The 27,064-nt window shown below is 33.8% G+C and overlaps 1 protein-coding gene across 7 annotated transcripts; it reads left to right on the forward strand.

Moving 5' to 3' along the window:
• Positions 1 to 18,669: 18,669 nt before the first annotated feature.
• On the forward strand, positions 18,670 to 26,799 carry LOC111377118 (AUGMIN subunit 8-like). 7 transcript variants are annotated; one of them, XM_023000174.1, is made up of 9 exons: positions 18,670 to 18,831; positions 19,242 to 19,336; positions 19,721 to 19,799; positions 20,584 to 22,016; positions 22,716 to 22,835; positions 24,362 to 24,478; positions 24,552 to 24,641; positions 25,534 to 25,641; positions 26,263 to 26,799. In XM_023000174.1, the coding sequence occupies exons 4-9, from the start codon at positions 20,721 to 20,723 to the stop codon at positions 26,374 to 26,376; spliced, it is 1,845 nt and encodes a 614-aa protein (XP_022855942.1). In that variant the 5' UTR covers positions 18,670 to 18,831; positions 19,242 to 19,336; positions 19,721 to 19,799; positions 20,584 to 20,720; the 3' UTR covers positions 26,377 to 26,799. The 7 variants fall into 7 exon arrangements, with proteins under 7 accessions (XP_022855942.1, XP_022855941.1, XP_022855945.1 ...); XM_023000173.1 differs by lacking the exon at positions 19,721 to 19,799; XM_023000177.1 differs by lacking the exon at positions 19,242 to 19,336.
• The last annotated feature ends 265 nt before the right edge of the window (positions 26,800 to 27,064 follow it).

Below are 27,064 nucleotides of genomic sequence, written 5' to 3' on the forward strand. Positions count from 1 at the left end.
ATGAATTCCCGTTTTCTTTGAAATCTTGAATGTCGTTAAGGGCAAATTTTGATATAATTCATATAAATTCATGAAATTTATACTGTACATTCATGATATTATGGAGATCATTTCTGGAAAATTTCGTGCTATTTGGCTTTGTATTTTGGGAGTAAAATAAAACCCTATTTGAGAAAATCAAAACTTTATCGCATGATAATTTCTTGTACTTTAAGTTCCATGCTGCCCATTTTATATGTTTGGATACATCTTCTCGAGATCTTTCCAACGGTATAATGAACATAAAATTTGGCCTTGAATTGAGGAAGTTATGACATTCCGAAGTTTTGACAAAAAACTACCCATTTTGAAAGACGATGAACAGTAACCCGAAAAAAAAATTCTAAAATTGAAACTGTAGCAGTGAAGGTGGGAATTCCTAATTACATTTTAAAAAATTACATGTTGGTCCCAACAATATTGTAAGTGCAATTTGAAAAATCGTATGTTGGTCCCCACACTTTTGAATGTTAAATATTTCAAATGTAATTTGGAAAATTGCATGTTGGTCCCTCAAATATTACAAAATGCAATTTTTAGTCCCAACGCTTTTTTCAATGGTGTTTATTCCAATACCAATTTGAAAAGTTGTGTGTTGATCCCAACATGATATTTTTTTTTTTTTTGGAATTGATTATTCCAAATTCAATTTAAAAGATTACAAATTGGTCCCTCAAATATTCTTGATTTTTTTTTATACAATTAAAATAATTTTCAGATAATCAAAAATATTTATATATGCAATATTTTGGGACTTTATTAAATCCTGAAATTTTTTTTAAAAAAAATCAAGAATATTTTTGTTAAGTGTTGTTAAGTAGTATTTGCCTAGTGAGAGTTTTTTTTTTCATTTTTTAAAATGAAAAATACTCTGAAAGTATTTGATATACCACATTTTCTATACATTCATGAGTGGTGGATCTCGATTAGGTTATGCGATCCATTGTGACTAGTTTTTCAATTATTGTGCTTGATCTGATATGGCTGGATCAACACATGTTTTTAGCATCCTTAGAGGAGCAGCTAGTAGAGCACGGGCCGTGGAACGTGTTGAAAAATTACGTGCTTATAAAAACTATGAAATGGATCCACGACATAACCTAGTACAACACATAAAATATCTCGAAGCAATGCATCGAGAAGTGATACATTTGGGACAATATGTATGTGAGGTGGAAAGTATGTATCATCTAATGAGAACGTTTCCTAAATATTGGCATGATATTGCTATTGGAGTTTTGGATAATTCACCACCTCTATGCTATAGTTATTTGGTTAGGATCTTGAAGAGAAAATGAAATTCAGAAAATGAGATTTTTGTGATTAATTTAGATATATATGGTTTGTTCAAAATCATTGAACAATGTGAATTTTATTTCTCATGTTTAGTAGTTGTTTAAAGATGTTTAATATAATTGAATGTATATATTTGACATTTTGATATTAATGTATATGTTTTATATATGTCAGATTTATTCAAAATTTCTTATTAATTTTGTACATGATTAATCTTTTACTTTAGTGGGAGTTCTAAGGATGAAAGAGTTTAAGTTATTCTGACTTAGAACCTGTAATTTTACACTATGAAATTAATTTTGTGATAATGTAACATTTAAGACAATGGATGATGACTGAGAACTTAGTGAACTTTCAACTTTATGTCTAATGTGAAATTATCATAAAACTTAATTTGTATGAGTGCAAAATGATGTGTGCATAAATAGACATTTATATGATTGTCTCTAATATTTTGACAGACCATGGCATCTAAGAATATCATAGCTGACTAAATAAAGGTGACAAATTGAATGGCGATAATTATAATACTTGGCGCCATAAAATTTGGTATGTGCTGGAGGAATAGGACTGCCTTGAGGACATTAACCACGGATAGAAGACCCAGATGTGGGTCAAACTGCTCAACAAAGAAGAGATCAGGAAACTTACTAGACATGGAAAAAGAAAAATTCCATTGCTCGTGCAATTTCGATAAGTTCTGTGGTGGATGATCTAATACATGAGTGTGAGCAGTTCTCGACTGCTCATGACATCTGGACATATTTGAGAGATAAATACAGTGGTACTAGTGTGACTAGATTGAGGCAGCTGACTATTAAATTTGACGCTTACAAGAAACTTCCTAATCACAATATCACACAACATGTGAGGATCATGTCTACTATGATTAGGGAATTGAAGTCAGCTGGTCATATACTCTCTGATAAGTAATAAGTTTAGGCTTTGATTCGCTCTCTTCTTGATAATTAGGAACATCTGAAAGTCAATTTAACTCATAATGATAGTATCAAAATATTTGTTGATGTTGCCCGCCATGTGGAACTAAAAGATGTTGCTGCAGTTAAATTTCTAGGACAAGCTTTTGTGGCTGAATCTAGTTTTGGGAAAGCTTCAGGCTTTAAATGTAAGAAAAACTGGTTCAAAGGCGGGAAATGGAAGGGAAAAGAAATTGGACAGAGACCTAAAAAGAACAAACACAAGCGCAATAAGAAGGGTAAATGGTTTGGAAAGAAGAAAGAAAAGAGCAAGCTGAAATGCTTCAACTGTCAAGTTCTGGGTCACTTTGCTTGGGAATGCCCTGAGCTAAAGAAGGTAGCTCTTATAAATACTTCTCTTAGTGTTGTTTATGTTTCAAGCACTGTTACGCTAACTGAATCTTATCCTATATAGATTGTAAACTCAGGAGCGACAGACCATGTAACCAGAGATCGAGAAGCTTTTGTGGAGTTTCGTTGATTTTCAGCTGGTACAAAGTGGATATATGTCGGAAAAAATGATAGAGTGGAGGTAAAAGGGATCGGTACATGCAAGTTACACTTGCGTGGTGGTCGTACTATTCTCCTTTATGATGTCCTGTTTGCACCGAGGATAAAAAGGAACTTAATTTTCGTTGTTGTTCTTTTAAGATTAGGTTTCAATTTGAACTTTTGTAGTAATTCTATTCGTACAATTATGATGTATTTTATGGATCTGGACATATAGAATGTGGCTTTATAGTATTGGATTGTGATCCAAACACTTATAATTATTATGTTGACAGTTGTTTTTCTATGAATGTATCTTCTTATTCTTCTAAAGATTTGAATGTTGATACATCTATATGGCATGCTAAATTAGGACATATTGGACAAGAGAGAATGAATAGTTTGGCAAAAGAAGGCTTGCTAGGTTTAATCTCTAAGGTTTTGTTACCTACTTGTGAACATTGCCTAATCGGAAAAACAACACGAAAATCATTCAGTAAAGCTTTAAGAGTCGAACTTCCACTATAGTTAATCCATTCAGATATATGTGGCTCGAAGAATATGAGGGCAAGATATGGAGTCTCTTATTTCATTACTTTTAAAGATGATTTTACGCGGTATAGCTATTTTTATTTGATTTCTCATAAGTCGGAGGCATTGGAATGCTTTAGACAATATTTAAATGTGGTAGAAAATCAAATAGATAGAAAGGTAAAAGCCTTGAGAACTGACCAAGGGCGTGAATATCTATCCGAAGAGTTCAAAAAACTATGTGATGATTAGGGAATCATTAGGCAATTAACTATTCCCATTACATCTCAACAAAATGGTGTTGCTGAGAGGAGGAATAGAATGTTTCTAGAAATGGTGAGGTCCATGATGGCTAACTTACCTATTTCCTATTGAAGAGACGCTTTCTTCACTACGACCTACATTCTGAATAGAGTTCCTTCTAAATCAAAACCTACTACACCATATCAGCTTTGGACAGGTAGATCCCCTGATTTAAGTAATCTTAGATCCTAGGGATCAGCTGCCTATATCCATGATTCCTCAAGTAAGTCTGAAAAATTGGTGCTCAAAGTAAGAAGTGTATCTTTGTAAGATACTCAGACCGGTCTAAAGGATATATGTTCATAGGTGAAAATCAAGATGGGACTATAACTGAGATAGAGTCATGCGATGTGACATTCCTTGAGAGTGATTTTCGTAGTAGAGGAGAAATTAAAAAGGGATAACCATTATATAAATTAGATGATAGAGTTGTACTTGATGGATCAACTGAGGTGCAAGAGGAAACACTTCCTCTTGTTGTTCCAAGTGGGAGTAATTTATCTCCAACTCCGAGTGACAGTCACATCGAAGCTTTCACTTCGTAAGAGTACTAGAAAAAGTATGCCTAAATGTCATTTCGAGATTGAAGGATAAGTTTTTCTAGTATCTCTTAAAGATGGTAAAGAACCAAGTTCAGTACAAGAAGTTTTATCATGTCCTGTAAAGGAAAAATGGAAGAATGCAATGGAAGAAGAGATGGAGTTTATGAAATCAAATCTGGGCTGGGACTTGGTTGATCTTCCATCTGGTCGAAAAGCCATTGGGAATAAATGGGTTCTCAAAATAAAGCAAAAAGCTGATGGGACTATAGAGAGGCATAAGTCTCGCTTGGTGGCCAAAGGTTATACTCAACATGAGGGTAAAGATTATGAAGAGACCTTTTCTCTAGTAGTGAGATTTACTTCAATTCGTCTACTCTTAGCTATCGTGGCACGTTTAGATTTAAAATTACATCAACTAGACGTGAAGACTACATTTTTCAATGGAGAATTGGATGAAGAAATCTACATGCAACAACAAGTAGGTTTCATTAGAACAGGTCAAGAGAATAAAGTTTGTAAATTGAATAGATCAATCTATGGCCTAGAGCAATCTTCTAAACAGTGGTACTTGAGATTTGACAGAGCGGTTATCTCGTACAACTTTGTCATAATGGATGAAGATCACTGTATTTATTTGAAAAAGTCCAACGAGAAATTTGTAATTTTATCTCTTTACGTAGATGATATCTTGTTTGCTGGGAATGATAAGAAGTATATTAAAATCATTAAGAAATGGTTGTCTTCAAATTTTGAAATGAAGGACATGGGTGAAGCAGATTACATATTAGGTGTTAAAATCTATAGAGATCGTTCAAAGAGACTTCTTGCTCTATCACAAAAGTCATATATAAAGAAAATTCTTGAACGTTTCAAAATGGAAAATTGCAATCCCATTGACACTCCTATATCAAAAGGCGAAACTCTAAGTCTTCGCATGTGTCCTAAAACTCTCAAGGAAAAAAAGAAATGTTCAGAGTTCCATATTCCAGTGCGAATGGGAGCTTGATGTTTGCTATGATGTGTACTCATCTCGACATTTGTTATGTCGTAGGTCTGGTTAGCAGGTACAAATCCAATCTTGGAAGAGTGCATTGGAAAGCTGTTAAAAGGATATTGAGATACCTGAAAGGTACTGCTAATTACTCCCTGTGCTATCAAGGAAATGATTTGTGCTTAAAAGGATACATAGATGGTGATTGGGGTGGAGACCTAGATGAGTGCAAATCAACTTTGGAATATGTATTCTTACTTAATAATGGCACTATCTCTTGGAGTAGCAAGAAACAGACATGTATTTCCTTGTTCACAATGAAAGCAGAATTCGTAGCATGTGCTTTGGCAGTAAAAGAAGCTATTTGGTTAAGGAGATTCTTACAGCATCTAAGAGTCGTTAGTGGTGATGTAAGACCTATATTAATCTACTGTGATAGTCAGGCTGCTATTGTATATACTAAGAATCCCAAGTATTACAGTAGAACCAAACACATTGATACAAAATATAATTTTGTAAGAGACATCATAGGCAAAAAGGAAGTAAGTTTGTAGTATATTTCTACGCACCAAATGGTAGCTGATCTACTTACAAAAACGTATCCCTAGATATATATTTATGACACATGTTAAATCTCTGGGATTGCATAGAATTTGAATTGTACACTATGTGAACTTATATGTCCATTAATGAACAATGTTTTGAGTTCACATGTTAAGAGTAATCTTTTATCGTGATTTTTAGATTACAATTGCATATGCACACACAAACTATGTCAAACAAGTTGAGATTGGTTCACTCACACGAACAATCACCTCAGACACTTTGAGGTGTGCTAAGATGAGACACAGTAATCATATTGAGTACATGATACAGTCGTCTTGATGTGATATCAAGATGAGATTACAACAAGTAATTGGTATGGATTTTTTTTATCCATTAGACCTGTTTTTACAGCCAAATCGAGTTCTTGATTTGAGATTACCTAGAGGAATAAATATGAGGATAACTCACATTAGATATCGAGAAATATCTGAACTATGATCTGTACGATGTATTTGATTTGCAAGATTTGACATACGCCCTAAGAAAGGGAGAAAACATCGTAACACATGTTTCATACCATGTGTGCTTTAACGACCAATGAGAAATGAAAGAATTGATCCCTGCTTCTTCATTGTGTGAGTCTCTGAGGCACACTTGACCTCATTTATATATAGCCTTATGACTTTTGACTATTTCTCGTAGTTTTATTTCAGTATTGCTACTTTAGCATGTTACTAATAACTATGGTTGATTCGATTTAATGGGACATGTCTAGGAAAGCAGCTGATTTGAAATGAAGAGATTCAAGTTGGAAAGGAAGACGATTTAACTAACTCCTCAGCTTGTATTCACCGGCTGGACAATTGTGTTGATTATTTGAGTTTTGTGACATAATTGTTAATACAATATAAATAAGAAAGTTGAGTATGTTCTAAAATAAATTGAGAGGTCGAAAATACTCGAACTGGTTTTACAAGATATGTCGGGTACAGCGAGAAATATAATTCCTCTTTCAGAGTTGATATATATCCCTTATAGGTGTATAGTGTTGTGTGCTCTTAAATTAACTCCCTAGTCGCACGATCCATTTACCTGTATGAACTTGGAGATGTTGAGATTAATATAATTGATATTATATTAGAATCAGGTCAAGCCCATCATGTGCAAGTGAGAGATGTTGGAAGAAAATGGGTTGCACATATGGATTGACCCGACTCGACTCGGTTTGCATGGAAGTGAATTTTGGAAGGAATGGTTGAAAATTGAATTTGAAAGTTAACCTCCCCACCACCCATAACTCCCATCAACTTCTATTATTCATTCTTTCTAAAAGAAAAGCAAAAACAAAACAAAAATTCGGGTTAAGTGAGTGAAAGAAAAATACATAAGGAAAAATGCTTGATTTTTGGAAGATAACATCTCGAATTGGGTTCTTGGATTGTGAACAACAAACTTCTTCCTTGGTGATTGAGTTTTGACCAAGAAGTGGGTACAAGGCAGCGTTAGAGGCAAGTAATCAATAAGCAAGTAATACAACCTCGTTTTTAGGATTTTCAAGTAAGGTTCACAATTTAAATTCGGTTAAAAATATGAAAGTATGTTTTACAATTGGGGTTACTTACATACATTTGGAAAACGATCTTTCTTTCTTTTTTTATCAAGAATGTGTTTTGCTTTTGTTAGTGTTTTCTTTATTTATCGCAAACCATCTAATTTGCTTACATAATCCATGTGGCAAAAAGTAGTCCAAGTTTGTATATGCAGTGACTATGGATGTTTGTAAACTCCTAAGACTGAAACTCGTACTTCAGATTTTATTTTGGGATTAGACCAAAAGTTAGGCTTCTATAATGTTTGTGTGATGACAACGTTTCTGGCGACTTGATTAGATTATACCGAGTTACATAGGAATATATGAAACACAATCTATCTTATAAATAAATTTATGCCAATCTTTTATCCTCTATAAGTAGAAAACCATAAATTGCAATTGTTGGTAGTGGTTCCTAGTCTTATTTCCCTGTCTCGTGCTTGCTGAAGTTGGTCCAGATGTCATATCAATAGAAAGAGGCAAACAGTCTAACAAGAGGACATGACATTGGTTCTTCAGTAGTTCAATGAATTTTACATCCAGAAAGCTATTCTTTCTTGAAGAGTTTTTCCAGTAATTTTAGATTTCATTTCTCTATTAACTTGTATGCTGTTTGGATTCTAACTATGCTTTTGTTAGATTCAGCAAATCGAAATGCACAGGACAAAACCAGATGTGATAGTTTCCTTTTTAATATGCATTTTGCATGTACTTGATGGCCTTGACCTGAATATCATGTATTTTCTGATGTCTAAAACTAGAAGGGTAGAATGCATTTCAATTTACTACAGTGCTAGATGCCTTGACATAATACCACGTGATATCCTATCATTGGATATTTTAAAGTACAATCAGTTTTGCAATCCAATCATCTACTTGTTCAAATTTTATTTGTTCAAAAAAAAAAATAGGGATGGGGAGCTTAACTATGCAACTGCATGGATTAAGCCCATGTGATTGCATAAGGGCGTCCCGAGAGTTTGAGGGGGGCGCCTGTGCTATAACCATGAGGTTGCAAGGTTGAAAATTATGACCATTATGATCCGTTTTTGAACTTTTTTGTTTAAAATTGGTAGCCTTTCAACCCAATTTAGGCACCACTTCGTGAGAGCTTGCTAATGCCTATAAATAGGTGATCCTAGTGTAAGGAAAAAATATTGAATTCCATTGAGATTTATCCCCAAATTATTCTTCCAAATATTGAAAGAAAAAGAAAATTATCACATAATCATTCCATTTCTTTTCAATTGTTCATTGTGAAGACACATTTTTGCTTTTGGTATTCTTCACATCAAGGCTTGTTTAATCCTATGAACAGTTTGCCAGAAATCCTTAAAAGCATTTGGAAATGAGGCTTGAGGATAGCGAGATTTATTTCATGGTCAAACCTTCATTGATAAATTTATATTCTTCCATTCTTTGTGTTTTATTTTTCTTCTCCATTACCATTATTTTCCAACAATCTCAATGTTAATTGATTATTATTACGGCGATGGAGACGGAATCTACACTTGCTACTATCAAAATGATGAATCAAGACTTGATACGCATGGACAACTTCGATGGCGCAAATTTCACAAAATGGTAAGACAAACTTAAATTTCTGTTAACGACCTTGAAGATTTTCTATGTGCTAGATTCAAAATTGGAGTCCATTCTTGATGCAACTGACAAGGATACAGAAGAAATTCATGCAGAAAGGAAACAGGAAGATGACGAATTGATATGCCATGGTCATATCCTAAATGCATTGTCCAATCGTCTCTATGATCTTTACACCAACACGACATGGTAAAAGAAATTTGGTACGCGCTAGAAAGCAAATACAAAGCCGAAGAGGAAGGTACCAAAAAGTTCTTAATATCTAAGTATTTTGATTTTAAATTCTTGGATAATATACCCTTATTACCTCAAGTACATGAGTTATAAATAATTGTAAACAAATTGAAAGTGGTAAAATCGAAATTCCCGAAACTTTTCAAGTGGGAGCAATTATTGCTAAACTCTTCGGTTCTTGGACAAGATATAGAAAGAAGATTCTTCACAATTCCGAAAACTTTTCTTTGGAAGATATACAAAAACATCTTCGTCTTGAGGAAGAATCAAGGGCAAGCGATATGATTGAAGACTCTTATGATGGCTCTTCAAAAGCCAATGTCATGGACAATGTGGACAACTCCAACAAATTTAAAAAGTAAGGGAAATTTCTTGGTCCTAGAAAGGATCAAAGGGAGTTCAAAAACAAAGTCAAATGACCTTGCTATGTTTGGAGACACTATGCTAAAGATTGCAAGCATAGGAAACAATAAAAGAAAGACGGACAAGTGAACTCCGCTGATGAAATTATTGCCACAGTAAGCGAAATTAATGCAATCCAAGGCAACGTTCCGAGCTGGTGGTAAGCTACATGTGCTACAATCCATGTATGTTATGATAAGTCTCTCTTCAAAACTTATCATGATATTGACGACAATCAAAAAATACAAATGGGAAATAAAAGAAGATCAAAAGTGATTGGCAAAGGAAATATTGAATTCACTTCACTTTGGGAAAGAAAATTACTTTGACAAATGTCTTACATGTACTGAAAACGAATGGAAACTTAGCAAGTGGTGTACTCTTGTCAAAATCTGGAATTAAATCTATTTTTGAATTTGGAAAGTTCGTATTAACCCATAATGGGCACTTGGTTGGAAATGGCTATTCCATCAAAGGAATGGTCAAACTATGTACTATTGAAGATAACTCAAATAAAATTAAATCTTTTGCATATGTTACCGATTCATTTAATTTATGGCATGGTAGATTAGCACATATAGAAGTTAATATTACGAAAAGAATGGTTAAATGTGGATTAATATAATATGATAAAACCTTAGGTGCCTTTAAGACTTATAAAATTGAAGTTGAAAATCAATTAGGAAGAAAATTAAAGACTTTAAGAAGTGATAGAGATGAAGAATATTTTTATAATGAATTTAACATATTTTGTGAACAAAATGGAATAATATATCAAACTTATGCACCTAGAACACCAAAACAAAATGGATTAGCAGAAAGAAAGAATAGAACCTTTTTGGAAATGATAAGTACCAAGTTGTTAAATTCTGAATTACCTTTTAACCTATGGGGTGAAGCCTTACTTAGTGCTTGTCATATAACAAATAGGATTCCTATGAAAATGAATAAAATGTCCCCATACGAGATTTAGAAAGGTAAAAAACCAATTATCAATTATTTTAAAGTGTGGGTATGTCTTGCCTATTGTAAAAATATGGATCCTAAGAGAATCAAGTTAGGTCTTCGAGGTATCAAATGTGCCTTTGTAAGATATGCTCTCAATAGCAAAGTCTATAGATTATTAAATCTAGAATCAAATGTTATAATATAATTAAGATATGTGGAATTCTTCAAGAATGTAATGGTAGCTACGAAATCTGAATATAACAAGGATATTCCAACCTTTTCACCAATAGAAAGATCTGTAAGAGATGTTGAAAGTGATCTTCGAAGAAGTAAAAGAACTAGAAAGGAAAAGAACTTAAGATCAGATGAAATAGATTTCGACTTTTTTCCTTTTACTTAGTAGAAGGAGATAGGAAAGATGATGTAAGAACAATTTCCTTTGTTCTTCAAGTGGAAAGTGATCCTAAAACTTATAAGGAAGTGATGCAATCTAAAGATTGCGTGTTTTGGAAAGAAGCTGTAAATAATGAAATGGATTCTATTACTTCTAATAACACTAGGGAAATAGTTAACCTACCAGCAGGCTCTAAAGTGATTGGTTACAAGTGGGTATTTGGGAAGAAATATAATCCCGATGGATCACTTAATACCTAAAAGGCTAGATTAGTGGCTAAAGGCTATCGCCAAAGGGAAGGAATTGATTACTTTGACACATATGCACCCATAACTAGGATAGCCTTGATCAGGATCTTATTTGTATATTAGCATCCATCTATAATCTACATGTTCATCAAATGGACGTCAAGACGATATTCCTAAATGGAAATCTCAAAAAGAAAGTCTATATGGAACAACCAGAATGGTTTGTTCTATCAAGAAATGAACATAAGGTATGCAAATTAATCAAATCCTTATATGGAATAAAGCAAGCTCCCAAAAAGTGGTATGAGAAATTTGATTCTAAAATAATGTCAAATGGATTTAATCACAATTCAGTAGATAAATCTTCTACACGAAAGTGAATGATAATATAATCAAATTAGTATGTTTATATGTTGATGATATGGTAATTATTAGAAATAATATTGATGGGATTAAAGAAACAAAAAGGTCTCTGTCCTCTACTTTCAAAATGAAGGATCTTAGAGAAGTGAACAATATCCTTAGTATCAAAGTTAAAAAAGATAGTCCGGATTTTTCATTAAGCCAATCACATTATATTGATAATGCGATAAATAAATTTAAACATTTGAATGTTAAAGAGGTTAATACTCCTATAGACCTAAACATCAAATTGATCAAAAATGAGGTAGAGTAATTGCACAAATAGAATATGCAAATGCAATTGGAAGTCTTATTTACGCATCACATAATGTATGAGACCTAATGTGGCATTTGCTATAAGTAAACTACGTAGGTTTACTAGCGACCCAAGTTCTGAACATTGGAAGGCCATCGGAAGGGTTCTTGGTTATCTAAAGAAAACCAAAAACCTTAGACTACAATATGCAAAATTTCCTAAAATCTTGGAAGGATATACCGACGCAAGTTGGATATCGAGTGCGGGAGAGAATAAATCTACTTTATGTTGGATATTCACTCTTGGAGGTGGTGTAGTTTCCTGGAAGTCTAAGAAGCAAACTTGTATTACTCATTCAACTATGGAATCAGAATTTGTAGCATTGGCCGAAACCAGGAAAGAAGCTGAGTGGCTAAGAGATTTATTATATGAGATACCTTTAGATATAAATGATATCTCTTCTATACCTATTTTGTATTATAATGAAGTCACTCTAGCTCCATCATATAATGAAGTATACAATGGAAAGTCTAGACATATGAGTCTAAGACACAAATATGTACAAAAAATTAATCAAGCATGGAGTAATTTCTCTTAAATTTGTTAAGTCTAGTGAGAAATTAGCCGATCATTTACCAAACCTCTCATAAAACAGTTAGAAAGATCAACATCGAGTAAAATGGGATTAAAACTCCTCAAATAGATTCACCAATAACAGCAACCTCACCAAAATATACTAAAACAGTACATATAGGTTCAAGGGGTAATAACAAGTTATTCGATAAGTGGATGGATTCAATACTATTAAATACTATCTTTGAAAATTAGTGTTGGTTGTTACTGATAGAGGGATGAGTTAAAATAAACTCTTAATACAGTTCAGTACGGGTTACAAGTATCTGTAAAAGTAACAAAGATACTGGAAGAACTTTGCCTATGTGAACTTCGAGGTGGTGTCGCCTCATTAGAGAGTTTGAGTTTTCTCTCTTTAAAAGTTCAATGAAACATGATTAGTGTAAGGTCATATTAGCACTAAGCGAGTTAGGGGAACTTGTGAAAAGTTTAACGCTTGTGTGTGTAATTTCATCGATATTGTCACAAAGAATAACTTGTTCAAGGCACACTAGCCACCTGGAATTCTAATAATACTTTTATGAGATTTACACTATGAATAGATTCAAATCGAAAAATATCTAGTTCTTATACATAAGTGTTGATATTTGATTTTGTGATTAATATAGATTTTGAACAACTGGACGATTGTTGGAATTTTATTTGTTCAAAATCAAAGAAAAAAGGGGCTTAACTATGCGACCAACAAATGAAAGAAAAAAGGGGCTTAACTATGCGACCGCATGGATTAAGCCCATGCAATCGCATAAGGGCCTCCCAAGAGTTTGCAGAGGGCCTATGATATAACCATGCGACCACATGGTTATAGCCTATGGGTCGCATGGTTAAAAATTGAGACTGTTATGAGCCATTTTGACCTTTTTTGTTTAAAATTGTTCACCTATCAACCCAATTTAGGCACCACTTCGTGAGAGCTTGCCAATGTTTATAAATAGGTGATCCTAGTGCAAGAAAAAAAATATTGAATTCCATTGAAATTTATCTCCAAATTATTCTTCCAAATATTGAAAGAAAATTATCACATAATCATTCCATTTCTTTTCACTTGTTTATTGTGAGGATACATTGTTATTTTTGGTGTTCTTCACATCAAAGCTTGTTTAATCCTACGAACGGTTTGCCGGAAATCCTTAAAAGCATTTGGAAAGGAGGCAAATAACGTTTAAGGATAGCGAGATTTATTTCATGTTTAAGCCTTCATTGATAAATTTTTATTCTTCCCTTCTTTGTGTTTTATTCTTCTTCTCCATTGCCATTATTTTTCAACACTACTGCCACGTACACATCTGTCAACCTTCCTGTCATTTTCCTTTTGGCAAAGTAGATTAATCCTTCATTTTATTAGTTAAAGTCTTTTTGTTCTTGAAGTTGTTCATTGACTGCCTCAGCTTCTGATATACATAATTTCATTTTGAAAGTTCATTTATGAAAGAGTTATGTGGCATGTTTAATACACACTAGTGAATGGGACCCGATAGAGTAAATTACTAGGTTCTAGTTTTTTTTTCTTCTGTAATATTGTCGAATTCTGTACGGACTTGTCAAATGAATCAACTGGTTACTGAGTGGTGCAGGTACTTGGAGTGACTGGAATCTACAACAAGAATTGGACGAAAAAAATGTTCACAAAAATACTGATCCGTGGAATTGGACGCGGCGATGCCAAAAAAAGGCATCACTAATATCAAAATCGAGGTTGCTGTTAACTCTGAATTCCAATATAATTCGAATAACTTGTTCAGAGCCAAACACAGCACATATATTGGAAACATAATTAACATGTTAAGACAAGACAAACATCATTCCAAATGATTCTGCTCCCAAAGACTCAAAACTCCACATGCCACCATTTATATTTGCTTAATAGTTAAGAATTATAACAAGTGGGTGAGACCAATGGCTTTTGTTGAAAAGGAAAAACAAAGAACCATAGGAAAGAATGTGCAAAGGCAGGGCACATGGGAATTGATTTTGGCTCATAATTATGTTATGCATATTTAGGCACATGATTGCCCATCATTTGGTCTTTGGTACTACCATTAAATATTTATTAGACTAATGTTATTTAGCACTACCAGTATTTTAACATCTGTCAATGTGACATCACTAGTGACACTAAATTAGAGGTTCAATTCGATAAATCACATAATTTCATCTTTAATTGAACATATAACGTAATGTCACATAAACTCGAGTTTTAATCATCACTAGTGCTAAATAGCATTATTCTATTTATTATCTTTATCCACGGCTTTTTCACACATCCACTAAAACTTTTATGTTAAGATAGGTGATTGTTTTGGAATAAGCAACTTTATTTGGTGTTCATACACTGCTTATTTGGCTAGCCAATGTTTTTAGTTAAATTATTAATCATTTCTCTTTGTTTGCTTTCACACTCAAGTTTTTCTTGAGTAACGAAAACGGGGACTTAGATTTACGAATAATATAATAAGCCCTTTTCGGCAAATAAAATAAAATAAAATAAAAAATAGATTTTTGGCAGATTTTGATAAAAGTTGTTGAAACGTGTGGTTGGAAAGTTGATAATATTATGTCTCATAAAATGTGTGAATGAAAATAAGTTTGGTGGAAAAATGAGTTTTAGAAAATGAGAAACATATTACTCTATATTAGAGTAAGTTCTTCCAAAATTGATATTTGGTCGATTAGTGAATTTATTGAGCGTTTAGCTTGTATCGTCATGGAAAATAAAAATCTATGACACAATCGACGGTAAGCTAATTCTAGCTTTTTACTAAAGCTGAATGCTTTATTAGAAGAGTGCATGTGAAAATGCTTTAATAAAACATAAAGGGGCAAAGCTGCAATTGTTATATTTTGACAAAGCCAACTAAAATAGGGACAATGGTCCACTAATCCAAGAGAAAGTAACATAACATGGGACTTGTCTTCATCATGTAATAGGCTACAATTTAAGAATTGTCAATTTTAAAGTTTAAACAATGATTACAATCAAGTTAAGAAATCTCGCATGCTGTGTGTGTGCTTGATTGCACCGAAAGAAGTAAATTTTCAAGTCTCACTGTTTTAAATTTCTAGCTCCAGTAAGACAAAATTGAGTTTAAATATAAAAGTTGGATTTAAATTTCATAAAAATAAAAGAATTTACCTCTTAAGAGATCGAATTTCATATTCTAGAATACAATAAAACTTGGACAAAAGCGAAATAGTTTTTTATTATTTTTTATACACCACCTATCCACACGCATATGTTGTCGTGGCAATGGGCTGACTCGGCTCTTGTAGAAATAGGAATAGTGACACCTGACATAATATTGTTTCCTTAAAGTAGAGATTCAGAAGTAGGTTCACAAACACCATCAATATCTATTAGAGGAGCAGCAATAAAGGCAATAATAAATATAAAAGTTGTGGTCAATAAGATATGGATCATCAAAACCCCAAACATTGGTAAAGATAGTTTTCAGTGCTCATTATCCGATTATACAAGCGACTTCATAGACTTTCGCAAAAAACCAGTCATTTTTTGACCTATGAGCCACCCAAATGGTCACGTGAAGTGGCCCACGAGCTGGGTCATTGGCCATTTTTGTTGACCTAGTCCACGAGATTAAGATGAGTCGAGCTCGTTGGCTCTTAAAAACCTTATCAGTTCAACTTGACTATTGGCTCGTCTTAATACGAATCCGACTATTCCATGTATCAGGGCTTGATCCTTTGCCATATGATAAGATACTGAATACTATTTATAAATGTTATTTCAGAGTTGAACAGAATTAGTTGAGAGATCGACTGACATTTTTATATGCCGGCTAGGAGATCTCCAAAAAATTATCTGCCTTTTTATTTATTTATTTATTGATAATTTATTAAATGCTGACAGCTTATCTATATTATTTAATAGTTATTAAAGAAGACTCAAAAGTTGATAATGAAAGTTGAGTAATTTATTCTTTCAGACTCTTCAAAGATGAAAAAAAAATGGTTAAATTAATTAGGAAATTGATCTTACAACTTGTTTAACTACTAATATTCTAGTGTAAAATTATTAAAAGTTATGTGGAATGTGAACAAATAAATAGGTTAATTTTGTATCCTTGTTACTGTCATTTGCAGAAAGGGGGATAAAAAGTACAGCCATTGATTCCATTTTGTCAATTTAATAGATTAAAAAAAAAAAAGGCTCTTGAATTGGTCAACGGGTAAATACCAAGTCAACTTAGAGCTTGAGTTGATATTAATACAATTAATTTACAAAATTCGGCTGTTTATCGGTACAATCGATTGATATATGTGAAATACTATCTTAAAGGCACAACGAGCAAGTTTAATATCGAAGTCTGATCGTAATTGTACTAATATTCTTTGTCACGTGAGTTATACGTGAACATTTATCTAAATTTTTTCAGATGAAATTAATTGTTGAGACACAAAATGTTGTTAAAAAATAAAGATTGTGAAGAAAGTGGACCTAGTACAAATATATCAATTTCCCTTCATCATGAAATTTATTTGGTTTGAAGTTGTTCAAATTGATGACATTATAAGAAGAATTTCAATTTGATTTCTTATATAAATTGGTACAACGTAATTGAGTATATATCATTATTCACAATAAAAACAAGAAAAGAAATTGATACTTTTATTTCTTTTTTCCTTACAGCTTGTTTGTGAGAAGCATTTTTCATATCATTTTTCCTCAAAATCATTTTTAGCTACACATTATATATTAACTTATAATTTTTCTTTACTTATTTAGCACACATTCTTATTAAAAAAAAAAAAAAAAAAAAAAAAAAAACACATTGGGAAGAATCTCACACAAAGAAGCCCTCAATCTTATTTGCAGAATCAAATTTATTCCTTTACTGATCAATTGTTGACAAATTAGAAATGGATTCTGGTGTGATTATGAGTTTCTAACCTTCAAAAGTAAGGTTTTATTTTGCCCTTGTTTGAGTCCCATTTTTTGGAATATAATGAATTTTTGAATAGTGTATTAATGGAAAATATGTGGTTAAAAAATAAAAAAATGTTTTGAATTTACGTGTAATATTATTTTATTAAAAAATATGTGATCAGAATAATGTCAAAACACTGTTGAAAAATACATTTTTTTTTTTCAAAAAAATAGGGCTCAAACAAGGGCTTAAATTTGTTAATCTAGGCCCCCACATAATCGGAATGGTCAAATGTTGACTTTAAAGTTAAGTGATTTGACGATTTTGTTATTCAGATATGAGTCACATGAATGATGCAAACTATTTAATGTCCCCATTAATGATTTTCAATCATGTTTTTGTACCCTATACTCATAGATTTAAATAGATTGATGATATATTAAAAATAAATAAATAAATAAATTTGAACTACACATTAGAGCTTTGTGAATAAGGTAAATTGAGCGATATACTAGGAAATAAGAGCTGCTTGTACACTGCGCCTACAGTTGACGACATATAACCTCACTTTGGATAGTTGAGAACCTATAAACACACTACATAAAATGTTGAAGATTCTAAACCCTAATTGTTACAAACCTATATGTATCTAGTTAATTAGAAATGATCTGCTAAGTACTGATTTTTAATTTATATTAAGCCCCCGTTTGATTCCCATTACCTGAAAATGAAAATGAGGGGAATAATATTTTTTAGAAAAATGAGTGGTTGAAAAAGGAAAAAAAAGTTTTCGATTTACGTATAATATTATTTTATAGAAGATTGTGTGGTTGAAAATAGGAGAGAGAAAAATGAAATGTAATGTAATTTAATTTAATAGGGATCAAACAGGGGCTAAGTACTTGATCATTTAATTGATGTGTCATGTCACTAGGTATAACTTATTATATCATTTCTCATGATTAATAGATATTTTCAAATTTGATTTTGTGACTAAATAAATTTATTTTTAAATAATTCCTAACCATGTCCTCAAGAAAACCATCTTTTCGGAATGAATTTTGCTACTTATATATAAAAATGATACATAAACAATTATTGAAAATAATGTGGAGGGAAAAGATTGAATGAAAATGTTGACTGTATTTTAAATTGACAAATAGTGAAGTGCTTTGTAGATATTATGTAATTATGTAAACTTTGATGTAAAATATCCGAAAAAGAAAATATCCTCTCCTTCCTTCCGTGAAATCGTACAATTATAAAGGGCAAGATCGTCACAGAAATAACTTGTCCATCTCACTATACACGTAGCACATAATTAGAGTTAAATGATGATTAGTAATATATTAATTGGATGGCGCGAAAACAACCGCCGCCTCTTTTGTCCTGTTCTCATCAACGACCCTTTAACTGAAACATCAATTATCTTTCTTCTGTTGAGAGTTCATCTTCAGCGCTGTGGAAATTTGTGGAGAATCTAGAGGGATTACAGTTACACATCACTAGCGGAAAATACGGGTACTTAGAATTATATTATGTGTGTGAAATAACGTATTTTTGTGATTAAACTATTTGCATTTCAATGTCAATTTCGTGCTTTTAAAAACTTTTTAATGCCTTTTTACAAATTTTCGCTGTTTTAATCAATTCTTTTTTATATGTGTTTGGATCATTTAATCGTTTTCTCAATTCCATCTTTTTGAGTAAATTGATGAATAATTAGGGGTTTTCTGTTTCAAGATTTTATGAGATTTGCGGAAAATTTATTGTTTATGCGTTTCAAAGTTTTTAGACTTTCGATTACAGTTTTTGAACATAAGTAGAAATTCTTATATTGTTAATTGTTGCTCTGTTTTTCTAGTGGATTCACTGAATTTGTTTTAAAAATATTTCTATCTGACAAAATATTTTTCTACTGGTTTTTGAAGCTTCTGTATCGGGATTATACATGAATCTACAGATGTTATCAGACATATGAACAAATTCTGACATAGCACAGAACATGATTTCCTGCTTTATCCATGTAAAATCCCTCTACTCTTTCAATATCTGGTTTTCTAAAGAAAAAGGTTCGCATCGATTTATGTTTCTGAATACCAAAAAAAAAAAATGCAAAAGGACAAAACGCTCTTATTTTTTGCTTAACTTCTCATAACGATGATTCATTAATTCAGATTAATATAAATAGACTTTAATAATTACTTTTGGTTTTGGTGTTTAGTGTATTTATGGTACCGTGTGTTTATTGAGATGAGCAGTGATCTCTACTTGCACATGGCCTCCATGTCCCTGTTCCCATATGCCGATAATTATTTTTCATTTTTTTCCCCATTTTTTATTAATTGTTGCACGTACAAACAAACCCTTAATCATTGTTTTGGAATTATTTTTGCGAATTCATTAACAGTTAGCAAAGCACCAAGAGCAAAATAATTACCATTTGAGTGGCTTTAAAGAAAAGGCATAGCTGGTCTCAAGACAATTATGTAATTTGCCTGACCTTTTTCTTGATTTTATTTTTTAATTTTGCCTCTGTGAGATTGTTGGTGATTGTATGTTTGTTTGTGAGCATTCATACATTAATCTTTTGTGTGTGTGAGAGAGAGAGAGAGAGGGGGGAATTTGAAGGTGTCATTTTCAAGAAGTTCCCTTTCATGAAACGGAGTTGGGTGGGGGAAGAAGCAGCAGGCAAGAAGATCTTTGAATGTGATTGTTACTTGCTGAAAATGTGCTTGTGTCTGAGTAACATGCTGAGAGCTCCAGCCCCAGCTAAGCATGGCACTCCCGTGAGATGGAAAAAAGGCTGGGAACCAAAGATAAAGGGGGAAAGAGGAAAGAAACTAAAATACATGTAGGAAATGAAAAGGCAAGAGGGGGACTCTTATCTCACAGAATTCCTGTTAGTTATTCTACACTTCCACACCCATTGCATTCCTTCTACTCTCAATTGTGAGAGAGAAACTTGCTTCCACCGTCTTTCTCTTTTTGCAACAGTGGACTGTATATGCTTTTCACCACTATACTGGCTGTTAAATTATGTATAGCCTCATTAGGTTTTTATTCATTTAATAACTTCTTTTTGCTGTTGCCTACTTGTGCGATTTGCCTTAATTTGGGTCAAGTTGTATTTGTAGGATACTGGGATCTGAGTGTCTGTAAAGATTTATTCCTTTGTTCATCTTTTTCTTTTTCGTCCCGCCTTATTCTTTTTTCCCCCTTTATTTTCCTATCTCGAGAATCTCTCATTCTCACTGTGAACTTATCTGGCAGATTTTCAGCAGCAGAAATGAACTAGTTGGAGCAATCAGTGTTATTGATCAGTAGATTTTGTGGTTTTTGTGAAAGTCTGTCCAAGTGTACATGCTTAGTTATTATTAATATGTAAAGGGGGACATCAATGTGGTCAAATGTGCACAGTCTGGATGGATGCATGTGAATCAGAGCAAGCATTACAGAAACGATTAACAGAAGAGACTAAAAGACCACCATTGGTTTCTGCTGACAACAAAAATGAAACCACTCGTCGGTCCCGAACCAGAGAAGTTAGTTCTAGGTATAGGTCACCTACTCCATCAGCAGACGCCAGTCCGAGTCATTCGCCAACTGTTAAGGCATCATCAGCCTCAACTTTGCGAGCCCCAAAGAGGGCTATATCAGCCGAAAGGAAGCGCCCCTCAAGACCGTCATCCCCACCTAGCCCATCTCCATCAACACCAATCCACGAGACAACTGCAGAAATGCTATTCGCATCCAGGAAAATAGAAGGTAATAAATTACCAGAGTCTTTATGGCCATCTACAATGTGCAATCGTGGTGTTTCTTTTCAATCAGATACCTTGACTCTTCCTATTAATAAGATGGAAAAAGCAGGGTCTCATGCTCTTTCAGTTTGCAATTTGAAGCCATCATCAAATATAGCCCATAGACAGGGTGAAACTCCTCCTGAATCTAGGAAGCCCACACCACAAAGGAAGAGCAGTCCACATAAAGGAAAAAATTCTGCTAATCAGTCCGAGAATTCTAGACCTGTCCATAGTTTGCATACTCGATTATTAGATCAACATCAGTGGCCAAGCAGGACCAGAGGAAAAGTATCCTCCTACATTTTGAACAGAAGTGTCGATATTACTGAAAAAAATAGCAAAATGTCATCTTTCTCCCATTCAGGAATGGGTTCACATCCCCTAAGGAGATTATCTTTTGATGGGTCAACTAGACCTTTGCAAAAATCTTCCAGTGACTTGTTAAGCTCAGTATCTAGTGATGAATGTGAAAGTTCGAGTTCTAATTGTTGTTCAACTGATGTCAGTTCACTGCTCATTCAAAAGCCTAGCTCTTCAAGTTCTTTTGATAGAACACCTTTTGTGAATCCTGCTGTTAGATCTCAGTCCCTGTGTCGTGGCTCACGTCCTGCTTCACCCTCTGTAACTAAAGGGATCATTCCATCTCGAGCAAAGACTGTCAGTTCCTCTTCATCTAGAGGTCCAAGTCCTGCTCGGGTAAGACCATCGAGCCCATCCAGACAACCTCAGAGTTCAACTTCTGTTCTCAGTTTTATTGCGGATATTAAGAAAGGAAAGAAGGCTGCAAATCACATAGAAGATGTTCATCAATTGAGGCTGCTATATAATCGACAGCTGCAATGGCGGTATGCAAATGCCCATGCAGATGCTACATTGCATGTTCAGAAAGTAAAAGCAGAGGTTTGAGTTGTTTTCTTTGTGGAACTTTGGCATTCCTTTTGTGGTCCGTATATATCCTATCATCTCTTTTCCCCTTTTAATTTCCTATTTTATGGTTTTCCCTGCACTGTTGTGTAAAGTAAGTTCATTTATTGGGAATAAGCCTTAGCTTGTTATTTGTGATGTAAGTTCTGTAACTGTGGTGGCTTCTCTTGGATACACAAATTGCTGCAGATGTTGCAGTTATTTTGTTTTCTCTTGGAACTGTGTTTTTTTGTGATGTATCTGGTGAATGCTAGGTATTAGCTAGTTGTTGAAGAATAGATTCTGTCATTGGTAAGATAATGAGTTGATGACAACTGGAGAACAATATATGCAATGTGTTCTTGAGAAGCATAGTTTATCATGCTTGACCTCCATTTTTACAAAAATGAAATTTTTCCAAACTCATTTTCATCCACACATTCTCTCATAAAATAATCTTACAAGTAAACCCAAAACTTTTCCTTATTTTTTAATGACACATTCTCCCAAAATCTAATTTTAATGGAGCCCAAACAGGGGCTATGCTTCAACATTTGCACTATCTGATCCTATATCATGGAATGAAGTTATATATGACCTGGATTAACTGATTAAGTCTCATTAGTTATTGCGTGTGTGCCTTTTTTGTTATTATATTAAGTTGGAATTCATTAACATAATATGAATTTTGTGCAGAAAACATTGCACAGGGTGTGGAGAACAATTGTAGATCTGTGGGATTTGGTGATCAAGCGAAGGATTGACATCCAGCAGCTGAGACTCAAATTGAGGCTCCGCGCTGTTTTAAACAATCAGGCAATAACTCTTTTACTACAACTTTCCATTTCAATTGTTTCAATGTGGTGTGGTATTTGTGATTGTCTATTCAATTTATTAAATTGATTGATCATGTGTGATGCTAAAAGATGGGAAAGGAATCCATGAGATCGAACATAGAATCCTGTTTAGAAGCACTGGCCATTCCAAATGAGACGTTGGGAGACAATCTGGCATGGTAGGAGAAACAGGAGTTCCTAATTATCATAAGCAATGGGGATTTGTGATGATTATCTGTCAGTTTGTGTAATAGGTAGTGGCCGCTGGTCACATAGATATTGGAAGCCTTACTTTACTTGAAGCAGCTATCCTGGTTTTACTTAAGATGAAGATAAAAATTTCCAAACCTTTATAATTTTTTCTTTGTGGATGTGTTTTCTATGTTTCTGACTAATAGTTGATTTCTATTGTAAATCGTTGTGACCATTGCCTGTGAACCTAAGTGCTTTTGCGAGAGAGATGTTATCGTTAAAAATAAAATAAAATAAAAAATGAGGTAATTAGTGCCTGGGATAGCCCGGTTTCCTGATTATAAATAAATAAAATAGTATTTTTAGTGATTGGCAGCAAAACCAGGGGTTTTTTTGGGCTAAGTTCTGGTCTACAACTTATAATATAAAAGATCAGTGAGTGACTGGTAGAAGGGAAAGTTGGTTCAAATTTTTAAATTGACAAAAAAGCAACATCATTGCTAAGCTAATTAGAGAATAATGAAAAATGAAAATGGATTCAATCAAACTTTTACAAATTTGGAATGTACAACTCTCTAGGACATCACTCGAGAAACTATCATATCTGTCAGAATCCTCCCTCACCATCTCAGCAGGCCATGGAGGACCCTTAAACTGTGTGGTTAATCATGGATATTTCTGATGTTCTCACTTTAAAATAAGTTCAAAGGGTGCTCATATATTTAGGCATGTCACTTTGGAAAGCATAAAACCTATGATTTCAAAATAGGAATTAGTAAATTCTCTCTTTTTGTTATTTCAAATCAAAGTTGAAACACAAAGTTATTATGCTGATTTTTTATTTATTTATTTATTTTGTAGTTTCAAAGTATGACATCTTCTGTTCTCCTTGAATGACAGCAAAGTCTAAACATAGAATAATTATTAAAGGAAGCGATGCCTGTACTTAGTTGCATCTTTCCTTAGACCACCTGCAATTAATTCTGTTCCAAAGACATACTTGTGAGCCACATTACCTTTTGTCCTGAATAGCATTTAGTTCCCATAGTTCCAACAGACAACCTCTTTGACACCATTTGTCACACACCGGCATGTTGGCCAGTTGGATGCGATAGTAACTTCCAATCCCACCAAGCGCAACCTGCAATAGGGCCTTATGAACTGCTAAAAAATGTGGGTGCATGGGCTGTGAAGAAACTCATAGGTTGCCAATATTTTCCTATTCAGATTTGGATTTCACTCTTTAAACTGTATGCTATATTTTTGCCACTTTGATTTCTTCTAAATCTTTTAATGTAAATGCAAACCGTTCAGGTTGCATGCCTTGATGATTGGGCTGCGATTGAAACACAACATTCCAACTCATTATCGTGTGCTATCCAAGATCTGCAAGATAGCACTCTCCTTGTTCCCATTACTGGAGGAGCAAGGGTAAGTCAGTGGACAAGTTCTTTAAGGTTCAATTGTGAAAAAGAAATTATTAATTCAATTTAAAATTTTCCAGGGAGATATTGATGTTGTTAAGGCAGCTGTATGCTCGGCCCTTGATGTGATGCAGGCAATGGGATCCTCTTTATGCTCTGTACTTTCACAGGTTAAATACTTCTGCTTTTGTGGTTATCATAGTCTAGCCCTGGTCAATAGGAGGGGGAGTGTTGTTGCATTGTTTAATAAATTAATCATTATAGTGTTTTACTTACTGCACACTTCAGCAGGCTACACCTACTGATGCAGAGTTAAAAGTACATTCCAGACATAGAAGAAATTAAAATAATTAGATTTAGGGTTTACTTTATTTTTTCTTATTGCAGTCATTGTTATTTTAAAACCATTTAGTTTGTTTCCTTATGTCGGAAACCCTGGTTCTCCTTATTCTAGTTTAAGACTCTATAGAATTGCTTGCTTTGTAACAAACCACCTTTTGATCATTGAATAAACTACACAGTCTTCTCTCTCTCTCTCTCTCCCCCCCCCCCCCCCCCCCCCCCTCCATCCAATTCTCTCTCTCTCTCCCCCCTTTAACTTCTCATTGTTAAGTTGTTTGTGTTCTTCGTCACTCATACATCGCATCCGAATCGAGGACGAGGAGTAAATTTCCAGGAATACTGCTTATCAGTAGTCCATCTCCACTTACAATTAAAGAATGGTGGTAGTCACACACCACATAGATCAAATTAATTGGTTAATAATTAGTCATCCTTGGCAGATGGTGAAATGCACGGAGAAGACAACAGAAACGCACAACCAAATTATACCCCTCTTATCTAAAAATAATACTTTCTGTTATTAGCGATTGTAGACTCTGTATTATTTCCTCTCTCTCTTTCGTGTACTGGAGAAACAACTGATCATGTTAGGGTATTAGGTTGACACTCTTCCAATCTTACATGCATTTCCAATTGAACATTGTATATTGAATGTGATCATAAGATGCACAGGCATGTTTATTGTTTCCTTCCCATAGTTTGATCTTGTATATCATACAGGTGGAGGGGATGAACTGCCTGGTCTCTCAAATTGCTGATGTTGCAGCAAAACAAAGAGCCATGCTTGATGAATGTGAAACACTTGCGGCTTCAATAGCTGCAATGCAGGTGAAATTATAGCTACGTTATTGCAATTATATGGTTGGAGTGAAATGGTTATCATTACGTTTTCTGGTACTGTTTGGGAATATTTTGTTGATGGAGAAATATCGAATCTTCTTTGAGGTCAAGAGTTGATACTGGCATTTACAAGTAGAACTCCAATACTCCGAGCTCTTTAAGTGTGCACTCACAGTCCTACATCATCATTTTGCCTAAATCTTGAAGTGTGTGTTTGATATGCAGCACTGGACAGTACAATAGAAAATATTTGAACTTCTTTTCTTCTTTAACACTCCAGAATTGTCCAGTACCCTATCGAAAAAGCCTGTAGTGGATGTGAAAAAAATAAGAAGAGTTTATCAGATTGCATATGAATATGTGAACCTCGATATTGATATCCCAAACGAAGATATTAAACCAAAGACCTAGCGTGACTTCTTTGTGGAAGGATTAGTTGCTGAGATATTTCTTCTCGGCCTTGATAAGAAATTTTCCTTCATAGAGTAGCTTATTTTTGTTCAAAACTTCAACACCACTTGTGATTTATTATTTGGCTCGTTTTTATGCTATATTTATATTTTACGGCGAGTGTCATACCTGCTTAAGTCGATTACATTGTCCGAGCAGGTGGAAGAATACAGCCTTCGGACATATCTGTTACAGTTGCAACAAGCTTGGGAAGACGGTGAACTGCTGACGTTTGGGAATTTTGACAAAAATCCTGGAGTTATCCATACGTGACACACTAACTACTTGAGCTCTTCCTCGCAGACGACCACAACACGGCCTTGGGGCTTTAGTGAGTGTATATTGATGTTTCTTTTGGTCACTTTTTAGGATAAAGCTCTGTGTAATGAGCCTTTTTGACAAAGGTTTTACCGATCCCTCACATGGAGTCGGTCCCACGTGGGTCTCGATGCAATAAAAATGAAGAAAAAAATTCTGACCCCATCCTTTTGTGGGAACCCTGTAAGGGTTCCGTAATGTATTGGGCTGTACGCCCAGCCCTGCCCCATTTTTTAATATAGTATTAGCCATAGTTAGAATTTGTACGACCCTTGTCCACACCTGCTTTCGCGACTGCTCAAATGTGTTGGTATTTCCTTCATTTCATTGAAATTAACATTAAAGAACCTTGTAATTGTATATACAACTGTTGCTTGTTATTATTATACAAGACTCGTGATACTATAAATAGATTTTAATTTACAAAAAGAATGATATTGAAGCCATTTTGGTTCAACTAAAAACACGGATTAAAATTTTAGATCAAAGTCAACAATTAATTTTAACCCATTTGAATTGCTTTTTGGGATATATAGATTTTGAAATAATAATTTTTGAGATATGTGTGGTTAAAAAGTATAAAAAAAATTTCATTAACGTGTAAAATTATTTAATTGAAGAACGTTGTTGAAAGTGAGTTTGA

Source organism: Olea europaea, unplaced genomic scaffold, assembly GCF_002742605.1.
Source record: "Olea europaea var. sylvestris unplaced genomic scaffold, O_europaea_v1 scaffold1607, whole genome shotgun sequence".
NCBI classification, from domain to species: Eukaryota; Viridiplantae; Streptophyta; class Magnoliopsida; order Lamiales; family Oleaceae; genus Olea; species Olea europaea.

Bases quoted from the DNA above. Each gene is read 5' to 3' on its own strand.
- LOC111377118 (XM_023000174.1), top strand. From the start codon at position 20,721: ATGTGCACAGTCTGGATGGATGCATGTGAATCAGAGCAAGCATTACAG. The intron at 24,642-25,533 runs GTTAAATACTTC...TATATCATACAG, and splicing joins TATGCTCTGTACTTTCACAG to GTGGAGGGGATGAACTGCCT. The intron at 25,642-26,262 runs GTGAAATTATAG...TTGTCCGAGCAG, and splicing joins CTTCAATAGCTGCAATGCAG to GTGGAAGAATACAGCCTTCG.